Source organism: Gallinula chloropus (assembly GCF_964237585.1).
Source record: "Gallinula chloropus genome assembly, chromosome: 9".
In the NCBI taxonomy this organism is placed as follows: Eukaryota; Metazoa; Chordata; class Aves; order Gruiformes; family Rallidae; genus Gallinula; species Gallinula chloropus.
Window position 1 is genome coordinate 16,905,465 of NC_140094.1, and position 13,892 is coordinate 16,919,356.

The window sequence follows — 13,892 nt, forward strand, 5'->3', positions numbered from 1 at the left end:
CTCAGTCCCTTCCTGTTCATCAGCACCGGCTCCGGGAGGTGGTATCAGCACCCCGAGGCTGAGCAGTGGTCAGGCTGCCTGAGGACAACTCCTGGGGACAGTCACTGCCGGAGACCTGACCCTGGGGAGCACCAGGGTGGGGACACGGGGCCCCTGTTAAGCAGTGGACTGGAGAGCAGATGCCTTAAGGGCGAGGACGGTGACGGGTCATCCCATCTGCGCTTCAAACCGTGGTCCCTCACTTGTCACTGGTGAGAGATGGCTGCTCCCATGGATACAAGGGGACCCCAAAAGCCCTTTGAGGGCCACCAAGCTGCCTCAGCGCCAGTCGCGGGGCAGCAGAGCCAGGGTGGGTGAGAACCACCCCCTGTCCCACCCCATCCCTCACCATCAGCCCCAGGAAGCTGAGAATGGTGAAGTGTTCCCAAGCTTTGACTCGAATTCGTGCCCATGTGCAGGGCAGAGCTGGCACCCATGGGTGTCCAGAAGAGGTGCAGGCCAAAGGGCTGCAGAGCTCTGCTCGGGCAGGAGCTTTATTGCACCCGACACTGGTTGGGAAGAATGAGGGGAAGAAGGGTCTCACATTTTAATTGCTTTAATGAAGAGAAGCATCTCAGCACAGAGCAAACCTCAGCAAAGGACTCTAGGTCTCCACGTTCTTCAACATCAGGTTGACACCACCCCATTTTCCCATACCTTGTTTTTTCTTACTGGACTGGAGGCAAAGTGTCATCAGCTTCCCAGCCCTAACTGGCTTCTCAGCATGATGCAAAGTTCCCTCAGCCCAGGGTGAACTGGCAATGAACTGTGCCAGCCCCAGCCCAGGAGGGGTTGTCAGAGGCCAGTCAGCAGTTACCTGCTGGTAACGTCACCTGGTCCAGCTCCAGGCAACTTGGGCAGCAACTACGGCTTATTGTGGTGCAAAATGGGCTCTGCAAGGGCAGACTTCATCAGAGAGAGGTGCAGGTTGAACTTGGACTTTAAAATGAATTACCTTTAAGCTGCAAGTCCATCAAATACGTGGTCAGTTAAGATGTGGGGAGCTGTCCACAAGCTTGGGGTGACCCTCGCCTGTAACGCTGCTTGGGGAGATTTGGGAACTGGGTCAGGACTGCAGCACCAGAGCCAAACCCCGATACCAGCCGGGTGCTTTTCATTAAATGGCCTCTTCCATTTCCATGCATTTGGCTTTTAGGGGCTAAGGAACATCCTAATCACAGACATTAATTAGCACAGTGTGAGTACAGGGCTCGCTTCCCCGCGTCCCATCTCTTGGTGCTGCTCTTTAGGGTTTATATTCTTCACACTCTTTTCCACAGCCACACACACGAGTTGCTTTCCCCTTTCCCTTCCCTAGTGTGAAGAAACCCTTCTGTAATCCCTCAGATTCTCGCTTTGGGACTGAAGTTTCCCATGAAAAAGCCTCAAGCCAATATTGAGCAACTGGGATAAAACTGGCAGAGCCAGTAAAAAACAGTAAGTGCTCAACACACCGCATGGTTTTCACTGGGTTCTGAATACACAAACCGTATCTCAATTATTCAGCCTTGTCATCGTGCACATTTTAAATGTATTGTTACGGATGTTTTCAGACAGCAAAAGCACTTTTAATCTTTTGAGGAGGAAGAAGTCGGAGCCCTCAGGTAGAGGAGCAGCCCCGAGGCGTCGCAGAGCTCCTCCGGGCTGGCAGCAGCGGGAGCATCCCTGCATCGGAGTCTGATGAGCAGATGTTCTCCCTTCCCCAGAGCCATGGCGTTAGTTTATTCCAGGTCAAAAACCCAACACAGAGGTGAAAACCCTTTGTAAGTAAGAGGGAGATCCTTCTATCTGGACTTACTTCCCCAAACTGCTTTAGGTGGTGGCTGTGCCCATGGTGCGTGGAAAGATGCGGACTGAGGCAGACGACATGAGGAGCTTCGGTTGCAGATAAAAAAGAATCTTTATTGCATCTTAGAAGCCAGTCTTTAAAAAAAAAAAAAAAAAGAAAAAAGAAAAGAAGAAGAAAGAAAAAAAAAAGAAAAAAAGAAAGCTTTTTCCATGCACTGAATCCATCCAAGTACCTACATCCTTGGGACTGTCACCAAAAAACGCTGAGCATTATAAGACATCGACTCTACGCTAAGTTGCAGTTCATATTCCATACACGTGTAAACAATGGTTATTTCTCCTACCAGAATAGCAATTACTCCATATGATCCCTTCAAACACAAGCAACAACCTCGGCAGCGGTTCTGCTCCGTTCCTTCACCAGGCTCTGCTTCCCCAGAGGAGGCAAAGCAGAGCTGAGAGCAATGGAATGGGGCTGGAGGAGACGCTAGAAAAATACATCGTTGGCTGGTTTTTATCTTCTGTTTCTGCTGAGCAGGGTATTTACAGGTCCCAACAGATCATCTGCTGCAGTGACAACGTCCATTCACCGTCTGTCTCGGTGTAAAAGGTTCCCTTTCTGGCTTTAAGGCACTTTATTTTCTCTATTTTCCTCTTACCTTGCTAGGTGTTCATTTATAGGGATCTCGGTTTTCCTTGTGTTCAGCCTCTCTCCATCATCCCCAGTTCTTCTTGGAATACCAAAAAAGAAAGAAATCCCTAAGCTTCCCAAAGCCATTCCAAAAATGTCAAAAAAGAAATTTTTGGGGAAAAAAAAATGAAGATTCTTCAAAAAGTATCTTAGAAAGTAATCTTTGGAGATCATTTACTGCAAGTATGATGTACACTACCTTATCAGTGAGAAGATGCAATACATTCCTAATATATATATATATATTTACACACACATATATATATATATAATATTAAAATGACTAACAGATATTCAAGGAAAGGTCAAGAACCTAAACCAATGGATATTAAATAAATTAACAGTCTATCAGATACTGGAAAAAAAAATAATCCTGAAACAAAACTAGTAATCAAAGGTAATAATTGTTCCCATTAACATCACGTAACCGGCTGAATAAAATCAACGCCACCAGGTGCAGCACACACCGGGTATGGAGTAGTTCTCCAAAGTTCTCATTAGGGTTCTTCAATCACTCGTTGCGCCCCATGGCTCTGCTGCAAGGGATTCGTGTTTCCCATCCTCTTCCCCTTGTGATGCTTCGGTGTTTCTTGCTCACGTCGTCTCAGCTCCAGGCAGGGACTGAGGATGTTACACGGAACCCACCGCGGATCCTTAAACCATCACGTCGGTATACGGACCGAATACAGGAGACACTGATTCCTTGGAGGACTGATTGGATAGCGGCTGTGCTTACTCTCTTCCCTCCCTTGAAGCTGTCTGGCTGCAATAAGTGGATGTCTATTTTGAAACTGAAGTAATCAGCCAAAAAACCCACCCCCCTCCACCAACCTTCCTGCGATTGACACCCCTTCCCTCATCACCACCCTTTCTCTCATCGCCACCCCTTCTTCTCTCACTGCCACACCAGAGGTGTTTTGTTCTACTGCAGTTTAAAACCCAATGGTTATCCTTAAGAAAAGCAGCGGAATCTTTGCACAGAATCTTTGCACAGCAGCAGTCACAACAAAACCACTGGTACAGTGTTGTGTCACTTGGCTCGCACGCTCAGGTCCCAATTTACAGACTCCCAGCAACGAAGACAGCAATGGAAAAGGGAGGAAACAATCTTTTGTTTCGTAAGGAAATTCTAATTGGAGTCAGGTTTCCACTGATCAGTCAGGTAACTCTTAAAACAAATTTGTTTTGTTTGTTTGTCTGAAGGCAAATATCGATCACACACTGGTCAAAACCAAAACCACAACGACACAAAAACCCAAGGGCCTTGTACTCTGCAAAAGGAGCGCTTTGTAAGAAAACAACGATGATTTCTAAAATATATCCTGTGTGGTCTTTTAAAAGTGAATTATCAAAAAACATTTTCCCAAAAAATAAATTAGATAATTAAAAAAAAAGTCTTTTCCAGCATAGCTGGACATTAGGCTGTCCTCACCGAGCCATTAGTATTGCTGCTTTTCCCAAAATTTGGGTCATTTTTCTCAAACCATATTTCAGCCAGCTGTTGTGTGGACCCATAAGTTGAAGCCTTGGACCCCAAGCACATTTTATATTGTTTTGGATCAAGATTAGGGTCACAAAAAACAGGGTGGTGCACATGGACTACTCCAATTTCCTGGCTTCGGAAAGTTTTTAAGCCAACTTGAATGACTTTGTTAAATAGGTCTACGTCTTCAAGGCCCCAACCTTGGATGGAGACATCAAAGCCACCTGCTCGAAGAAGATCACCTTTGTAAATACAGGTAATACCAAAGCCATAGTTCCTCCAGAAACCTGTTTTCTGGGTGAAGGCAAAATGATTGTCACTAGGAACCTTTCCACTATAAACAATCTTTGGATCGTACTGGCTAAAAATGATGGGGAAGTATACTTGTTGACCCAAAACTGTATTGGCTCTACACCGCTGGAGGAATTCGGTGGTAATCAGTAAGTCAACATCACAGAAGAAAAGTAAAGACTCGTTCTGGAACTGAGAAGATCCGACTTCCAGAGCCAGTGCCCTGGAGAACTCCCCCGACACGGGTAAAACCTGCATGTCAGCCTTGGGGTACTTGGAGCGGTAATCTCTCATCAGCTCGATCTGCTTCACTTTGTCAGGGTTGGAGTTGGAATTGAAAAGCAGGACAACCAGCTTGACATTCTGGTTTGGAATGAGGCACGTCTTTTCAAAATTCCCCATGAACCTTGCGAACATGTCAAAACGTCCGGAGAGAGGAATCAAGATGTTGATCTTCTGGTCTTTGAGTTCCTTCCTCTCTACTTTTGATCTACTGAGCTGGAAGGGAACAAACATCTTCAGCGAGTTGGAGAGGAACGACAAGGATCCGGAATCCTGGTTGATTTTGCTGGCCAACTCTTTGGCATCCATCTCTTCATGCTCCATAAACTGGATCTTGCTGAAGGTCTGCTGCAGGTACGCGTGCCTCCTGACTGGGACGGTCATCTTCTTTCCCTTATGCTTTTTGTAGAGAAGCAACAAGTCAAGAACGTACTCTGCTCCGTACATGGGATTTACTCTGCGATAGCCATACTGGATTTCCTTGAAATCTATGATTCTCCCCCGGGTCTTAGCGTTGGCGTTGATCATTTCCATGACCTGCATCACAATGTCTTCCAACGCTTCCCGCTGGGAAGAGTCCATTCCTCTCCGAGGCGGCTGCCCGTCGGCACCCGAATACAAATACTTCCCTGTCAGAAACTCCCACTCCAAGATTTCTTCCCGGTGCCGGGGCTGGAATCGCATGAAGGAGGGTGGCATTCCCAGCTGCAGGTCATCTTTGTGGATCTCTGTATTGCTGTACTTGCTCATGAGGACGATTTCCCGGTGCAGCTGTACGGTCCGGTGACGCAGCTCGGCGATCTTGCGGCTCAACATGTAGCTGTGAAGTCTGTACTGGTACGGGGGGTTCTTATTGGGGTGCAGCGTTATGGCTCTGTGTATTTTGCTGTTCCTCAGGTCTCGGATGTAGCCTTTCTTGTTCTGCTCATAGTTTTCATAAAACAGTTGCTGCATCTGGAAGAGAGAAAGGAGGGTTTAGCGGTGCTGCCCACGCGACCCCTGCTGAGGGAGGATTCCTCCTCACTCGCAGGGCCAGGCTGCTTTCTCAATAAGCTGTTCTTGGGTTTAGGCACAGGTTGTGGCAATACCAGCTGCCCTTTGAGGAAATTAAGAGGCTTATTCATTGTAAACCGGTGAAAGAAACATCTAACATGGATTTGGGATTATTGCAGCCCGCTGTAGAGATACCACCATCGGCCAAACTGAGCAGTAACTGGACTGCAAGCTTGGTTTTTCCCAACAATCCACCATCAGCATGGAAAAAAACCCACTAAATGTCCACTACAGAACTCTTACCATTCTTTGTCTTCCCTTGGGCTTTATAAATAATGATGATGATGATGATGAAGAACTGGGCCATACTGTTGGGCAAGAAGGCCAGTGGGATCCTGGGGGGCATTAAAAGTAGCGTGGCCAGCAGGTCAAAGGAGGGGATCCTCCCCCTCTGCTCTGCCCTGGTCAGGCCCCACCTGGAGTGTTGTGTCCAGGTCTGGGCTCCCCGGTATAAAAAAGCCAGGGATCTCCTGCAGAGAATCCAGCGGAGGCTACAAAGGTGATTAAAGGCCTGAAGCATCTCCCCCGTGAGGAAAGGCGGAGTGAGCTGGGGCTGTTCAGCCTTGAGAAAAGAGACTGAGAGGGGATTTGATCAATGGTTATAAACATTTGAAGGGTGGGACACAGGGGAATGGCCAGCCTCTTCTCTGTCTGTGGGGACAGGACAAGGGGCAATGGCCTCACGTTGAAGCACAGGAAGTTCCGCACCAATCGCCACGCTTTCCCGAGAAGCCCATTTCTCCACTCACCCAAAGACTGTTCTCCATCTCTATCACTATATTGTTTCCTCTACCAATAACAATTTATTTAATTGCTCATTTTGAACCTCACTGCTTCTGTTAACGGCTCCAGGGAACCTCAAATAGCTTACGGCCAGTCCTGTAAGCACAACCGATGACAACGGAGAACACGACCAGTCCAGCACTGCAGGACCCACATGTGTATTTTTACTGCCTCCACTTATCTATCCTCCCTAACACTGTTTACATATGGAGAACAAGAAGTATTAAAAGCTTATGGTAACAGATTTCCCTGATTTTTTAACTGTGGTGCATCCATAGGCACAGGCTTTGCCAGGAGTATTGTGACATGAGGTAGAAATTCTTAACACATGTCATTAGGGCCACTATTATTTAAAGGAAAATTGACAATAGGATTTAATTTCAAATCTTGTTTTGAATTTATAAGAAAACAAAATCAAGGCCACGCAGCCTGAATGCATTTATTCCAAAACTGCCATTTAGGGCATTCTGAATTAGCTACAAGAGGAAACCATGAGAAGAAGAAGAAAGGCTTTTAGATTACACAATGGAGTTTTAATAGAATACCGATGGGTAGGAAAATGTTATGAAACTTCCCAATGGAAGTAAAGCTAGGAACCCCTAAATAAAACAAACAAGAGTATTTTAAAGCTCTGGCTTGCCATGCAGGAGTAACCTCTCAGCGAGGCTGGTTAACTCCTGAACTTTTACTACTACCATTCGCCAAAGGTAGCTAGCTACCTTTGAAAACTGAGCTGAAAATAAAACACATCTCAGCAAGACTTTGCTGGTGCTCCAACACCAAGCAATTTACAACCGAAATGTCTATTAACTGCCACCCTGTTCCAGCCAAAAAGGTGACAACTGTAACAAACCCCGTGCTCCGGCCAACCCTGCCGTGCAGCTAATGAGAAGCACCACAGTAGCCAGGCTTTTATATAATCCTGTTTTTCCAGAAGAATGCCTTGCAAGGCTGGCACTTTCATTGTTCCTCCTATGAAGTCTGTCCCTCTCCTGCTCCAGCGTCCCTCTTGTCTCCTCGCATTTGGCAAGCTGCAGCAGGCAGGGGATGTGCCAGCATCCTGCAGTCCCCCACCTAGGGACAGAGAGACACCCTGCTCCAGTAGGAAGCACACAGAGGGGTATCAGAAGGGGTTGATTAATTCCCTACAGAGAGTGTAATGACTTACACGCTATTTTTGCACAGTGGCATGCAGTGCTGCAAATGAAGTCTAAGTGGCCAGCAGCCAACAGAGCAGTTTAACTCTTCCAGGGCTGAGGCAGAAGCACTATGAAACCCACAGGCTTCCTTTCACGATAAGGAGTCCCACCTGGGCTGTGTCTCCTCACCCACATCTATGAAACTCGAAATAAAATGAGTGGTTCCCTCCACACAGCTCGACAGCTCCACCACCGTTAACTTGCTTAAATCATTAGGGCAGCACTATGGCTCAGCACTGAGTGCAGCGACTCCCAAGGCAACGCCCATCACGCTAACATGGTTCCCACCTCAATCGGGTCCAAAACGCTATGCCAAGTGTTATTTATTTTTGACTCCAAAAGCCACAAGGAAGACAAAAAAGCCTAATTACCTCCCATGTACATCATTAATAGGTGGGTGGGAGAAGATTTGAGGAATTAATACCTGCAATGTATCTGTTCCTCCCATGTAATGGCCGTTAGACAGACGTGGGGAGCGACACGAGGCCAGAACCTCCGCGTCCCTCACAGGCGTTACGTGCAAACTTCCCCACCCCTGCTGCCAGGCCCTTGCGAGCTGAACTCTTGCAAACTCTTCTTCTAATGAAACAGGTTTCTCTCTGATTCTTTTCAAAAAAAGAGAACCTTTCATGGATATTAATTTTGCAATGATTATATTCTAAGCATGCTTTATTCTAGCGCGGAGCACTGAGAGCATAGGGATACAAAGAAGAGCTACTCTTTATTGACCACTATTTACTCTAGACCTGTTGAAGCCTTAAAAACCCTAATGTTCCCCAAACCATTAGAGACTGAATGTTTAAACTGTGGTACAGCTGTTGTGGGCACTACTGGCTCGTGTCCAAAAGACCAAGTGAAAGGAGAGAGTGTTACGTTCTTCGTTTTAAATGAAGAAGTCTTTTGCAGGCCAAAAAAAGTGTACTGGAGAAAATGGACTTTAAAAATAAGACCAGTTTATGCAGAAACTGGCCCACAGCCACGGATTAGCCCCTGAGGGCTTTCTCTCACAGCTCCAGATTGTACTACCAACAGCCCAGAAAACGCAGCCCCACAAGTCTCATGAAAAGCAATTGTGGACAAGACATGTTGTATGGCAGGCTTCGAAATGCCCAAGATGTGCTTTAAATACAAAGCCAAGCTAATTAAAAGCTCCAAAGATGGCTAATGTCACCTAGCATGCTGGCACCTCAGTTGGGAGGAGATGGGCATGGAGATCCCTCTCCGCAGCTGGTGCAGAGCTGTTCTCGTATGGGAATAATATGGATGCTGGGACAGCCCTTACCTTGCCCCACAGCTCTGCTGCCAAAACTACACAGGATGCTCACCCCACCTCCTCCTCACTCCTCCAGCAGTGGTGGTGCAAGTGGGCAGTTCTGTTGGTCAGCTGCCATGAAATGAAAGGAGTTTTGCACCCACATCCCGAAGCGAATGTGTGAAATAACTGTAGCTGCACCACCAGAGCTTTGCTGCTTCAGAGGGATTTAAACTCAACAAACTACATGACTTTTCTGGTTCCTATCACCAGTATAGCTATATTGATGAAGTATTCTGTGCCCAGACCCAATGGAAAGGAGCAGTGGGTCTTTCTTTACTGCTGTGGTGAAGGCAGACAGAGCACTGCCTCCCTGGATACCGCTCTGTGTATCCAGGGCTCCTATTAACAACGATCTTTCCGTTCTAAATCCCGACGCTTTATGTGCGATCCCACAGCTAACCACTGACAGGACTGAAGCCGCTCCCGGGCAGAGTTATTATGGTGGAGACAAACACAGGGAAGTGATGGATAAACACTCATTTCCAGTGAACTCGGCCGCTCGTTCATCCCTGCAACCTCCCCAGGAAAGGACACAGGAAACACCACTCGGCGCTGCGAGATCAGACTTCCCTCCCCGCTGACAAGTGAAGCCCCGAAAGCCCCGAGCTCGGGAGCACAATGAAACGATGCGATTCCTCAGCCAAGTTACTTCTCACACAAATTCCATCCTGTACCCCTGGTCTGCATTTGCTTTGTTTCCTACATTAAAGAGGGGCAAGAAAATCATCTGGACATCCCAAAGAGCCAGTATTCCAAGTTTCCAGAGCAGACCGCTGGAGAAGCAGAGGCAGATCAAGCTGTCATATACTGAGACCTCTGCGTGCAGGAACCCCAGGCCTGCCCTGAAGCAAGAGGTTAACTTTGTACAACACAACTGCCTCTTCTTATACAACACCAAGAGAAACAGCGCCTGTCTCACTCAAGGGCCTCGCAGTGCCTTCTGCACCGCGCTCCCCTCCAAAGTATTCAGCAAAGGATGCCAAGCATCGCCGGCAAGTTTCAAGCACAGCAAACTCAAGGTCACTGAATTCCCAAAGAATCTGTGAATTGCTGGAGTTGGATTTTTTTGTTAACAATACCAAGTAGATGTTTAATTAAACAACTGTCCTTCTCCCAATCCTTTCTTGTTTAAGCAACTAGAACAGCTTAAAATTACTTACTCATTTACAATTTCTCAAACTAAGTTGTCTTTAAAGTATCTGCAGATTCACAACAGAAAGAAGAAAACCTGCAAAACTGAATGTGTCTGCCAAACTGGCATCGGGTGCTTCACCTCCCATTGTGACCTTGACAAATCTCATTACCCAAAATCTACACGTGGGAGCAATCCACAGCACTTGGGAATTGAGATCCTCTGGCTATGACGCCGAGAACTTCCCTCTGCCTGAGACTGCATTAAACTGAGCTTCATCCTCCTGCTCTAAACAGGGATACAGGATTCTAGTCTCCTCTTAGGCATGAAGTGAGGATTCCTTCCTCATGTCTCCCCTGTTTTGGATAGTGAGGAGGACTTGAATCAGACCTGCTGTGTAAAGAAAAGAGAGAGGAGTGCAATTGCATAACACTCTCAAGAGAAGATAGTTGCTTATTTAGTGAAACATCCTTCCCCTTAGGCGTATCTCGCACACAAACTACGCAGGGGCCACCATGCACTCCATAAAGCCTGCAACTGCTTCTCTACAGACACAGATTTCTAAAGCATAAATCAGAATATAACCTGAAAGCACTCTGTACCTTAGAAGTAACCAGGTATTTAGATGTAACTGTGCAATCCTCAGGAGAACTGGATGTAATTACAGGGTTTTCTTGCAAAAAGTTACAATTTCAGAGACACAAAACCCAATAAAGCACCGCTAAATATTAACAAATGTTCTGTGGTATGGCTATTAATGAAGCAGAACATGATAGGTGCTAATGACTATCACTGCAATTGTTTGAGAAAGTGTGCTCAAAATTTGTTTCTAGCATAATTTCCACATTACAAGTCCTGGTGCAAACATGGCTCACTCTCCTCCTTGCTCAAGTCAAGGCTCTGACCCACAGGGCAAATGATTCAGCTCTCCCTCTCCAGCAGAGAAGGACTGCCTCTGTTCCAGATCCAAACAAAACCAGGGATACAGTGACTCGCTGCTGATTTGTTCATTTAGAGGCCAGACTTGGAGATGATGCCAAATTGCTTGCCCACCAAATATACTGTGTCCTGCGTCCCGGGATTTCTTTTCCTTGTTGTCAACTCTACACTTACAGACTCTGCAGTACAGGCAGAGTAGAAGAAAAACTTGGTTTTCATTATGAATTTCAACAGGCCTGTGAAAGAAAGAGCCGCAGCCTTGGAAGTCTGCATCTGCTCTTTCTCATGCAAAGCGTTAGGATTCCAGAGGAGCAGCACATGACCCTTGGAGGGTAATTTCTTGGAGATGACGAGCAGAAAGCTTCTGACACCCTGGCAAATACTTCTTTGGATGCTGGAAACAGAGTTAGAGGGATGCAGTCGCCTCTAAGGAGGGACTACAGGAGAGAAGACCTCTTCTGGACCACTGCGTGATTTTCCACCATGTGTTTTCAAGAGGCAGTAATGTAATCATTTAGAAATAGTTTTGTCCATGGAATTCAAAGATTCCTATTTGGGAGCTACTTTCCACATTCAGTGGTTTTGTAGAGGTTGCAAAGCCATGATGGATGATGAGCCTTTTCAGTCCCGAAACACTTGGCAAGACCACCGAAGCTGCTGCTTACAGGGGGGTGGAAAAGAAACCCTCTGCTTGGAGAAACTTCAGCTACAGCATAGGCACCCACGCATCATCTCAACATCCGTCCAACACCACTAATAAAGACAAAGCATTGTAGCCTCTCTGCCAGACTGGTGATTTTGTAGCACACACTGGACCAGGTCTCCAGGCCACTGCCAACACCAGATTCTGCAAGAACCCTCGGGGAAAGTATCATCCCCAGCAGAACAGGCTGCAGGATCCAGCCTCTTCAGCCTTCCCCACATCACTAGCACAGCTTCCTTTCATGCAAGACGGTTCAGGAACCCCCACCCTGGAGTAGGTACATGGAGACAATGTCACGGTAACAGGTCTGGGCCCGACGGACAGGACTGAAACAGTCCCACCAGCGCCAAGCTCTAAATCTCCCTGAGCCTCCGCAGGAGATTACTGTGAATTTAATTAGGCCACGATTTGGCCTCACGGTAGCTACTGCTGCAGTTCTTCCCTGGGTGTAAAGAGGCAGGGGTGTCTTTTAAAAAGCAGATTCATTTTCAAGACTTTTGGCACTTAAGCAGCACTGCTACAGACGAGGAGAGACGCGGCTCCCTTCTTTGTGGCAAGAGGCCACACTTGCTGTTTCTGATCCCTCGCAGACTCGTGGCAGGAATAGAGCTTTCAGAAAGGGGTGAGAGAGGAGGTGGGAAAGCTGAATAAAGTCCTCAAGACAAGGCCAACTGCAGAACTGCCTGTGCCTTCAAACCAGCGGTGCCAGTAACAGCCTCAAAGTGACAGAGCGTCTTTCATAACAGCATTTAGAAATCCGTCTGCTTTGTGCTTACCTAACAACCGATGGTAAAACCACTCCTCTGCCAGTGGCATCAGCATTGGCTAAGGAAAACTGACATAAAACCAGGAATCGATTAGATTTCTGATTTCCCTGCTAGCAAGCCCTCCTCCCAGCTGGCACCACAGCCATTCCTGGGGGTGCTGCTGCCTTGCCCCTCTGCCAGGCAAACAGCTGGAAAAAGGGATGTTGTTCCTACTTTTGAAACCTTAGCTCCTTCCAAAGCAGTGGTGATGCCCCTAGGAGGTAGCAGCTGGGATGTCTGAAACAGAGAGCAAGCCAGCATTCAAATAAACTGTGAGAATGGACTCATTCCATCGCTTGGCCTTGCTAGATCCACGTGGACATGGTGGATCAACGCTCGCATCTCACTGGTGTCGCCTGGGTTTGCAACAGCACAGAGGAAGAGGTGAGAGATGGATCGTTGCAGTGTTAACCACATGGCACAGCCGCCTCTCTCCTCCAGGCCTGGAGTTTAAGGAGTGCTCCAGCATGGTGTTCAACAGCTGCTTTTTCTAGGGCCATGCTGAAGACCACCAATACTTAAGGGCATTTAACACCCACAACCCTTTAGCAAAAGGAGCATGCAGCAACTCTGAGCTCACGGGTGATGGATGGGGAGCTCCGTGGGGACAGCCAGCGCTGTAATTCACCACAGCCTGAAGGCCAGTGGCCATCCCAAGTGTCCCCGTGACCCCTCCAGTTCAGGAAGCTTACAGGAGCCGCTGTGGCCAAGCACAAGGCACCGGGGCCTGAGATTAATTCTCTATCAGCTCCCCCAAAGGCAGAAAGCCTCTCAACAAGGACCACGATCCTCCTCTGCTTGACACAGTGAGGCTGGCTGCTGCTGAAGGCCGGTCTTCTCCGAACAGGAGGGCAGCCAGCAGCACCCGGCAGCACTGAGTTACTTGCCTGGGGCCCATGTTAGCAGGACACCCCTCCAAGGCACCCAACGACCTCCACAGCCTTCTGGCTGCTTCTCCTAAATTATGATGGATTTAAAAGAACATCTACTTTTATCCCTGTTGGCGAAAATAGGAACAAGTTATGAAGTTCCTCACGAGCCCCCACAGAACTGATGCCCAACAGACGGCTTCACTGAACCTCCCTCACCAGCCTACGAGCTCGTATCAGTTCTTCGTCTTCAAGCTGGTTTTTCAGCCAGAGGCACCATTTCTGGAGCTTGTCTGAAGACTGTCTACAAGAGCCTGGACTCAATCACCAGCTTCTTTCACACGGGGAGCAGCGCAGGATGACAGCTTCCAGGGTTCACTAGCGCCGCACTGCATTGTTCTGAAGTGTGTGCTTTAAACGCGTGAAGTTCGGGGAGGCGGGGTGGGGGGTTGCCAAAAAAATTGTTTAAAAATTGCTGGGGGGAAGGAAATAAAGCCACAAACCCTTGTTTTATGTGGA

General features: G+C 47.6%; 1 protein-coding gene across 1 annotated transcript in view; it reads right to left on the reverse strand.

Annotated features, from left to right (window-relative positions):
- Positions 1–3,935: 3,935 nt before the first annotated feature.
- CHSY1 (chondroitin sulfate synthase 1) overlaps positions 3,936–13,892 on the reverse strand; it is a gene marked incomplete at both ends in the record, with an annotated part of 77,074 nt that continues 67,117 nt past the window's right edge. The window contains one exon of the mRNA XM_084267961.1: positions 3,936–5,528. Within this exon, the coding sequence (XP_084124087.1) occupies positions 3,936–5,528 (1,593 nt within the window). The remainder of the gene's footprint in view (positions 5,529–13,892) is intronic.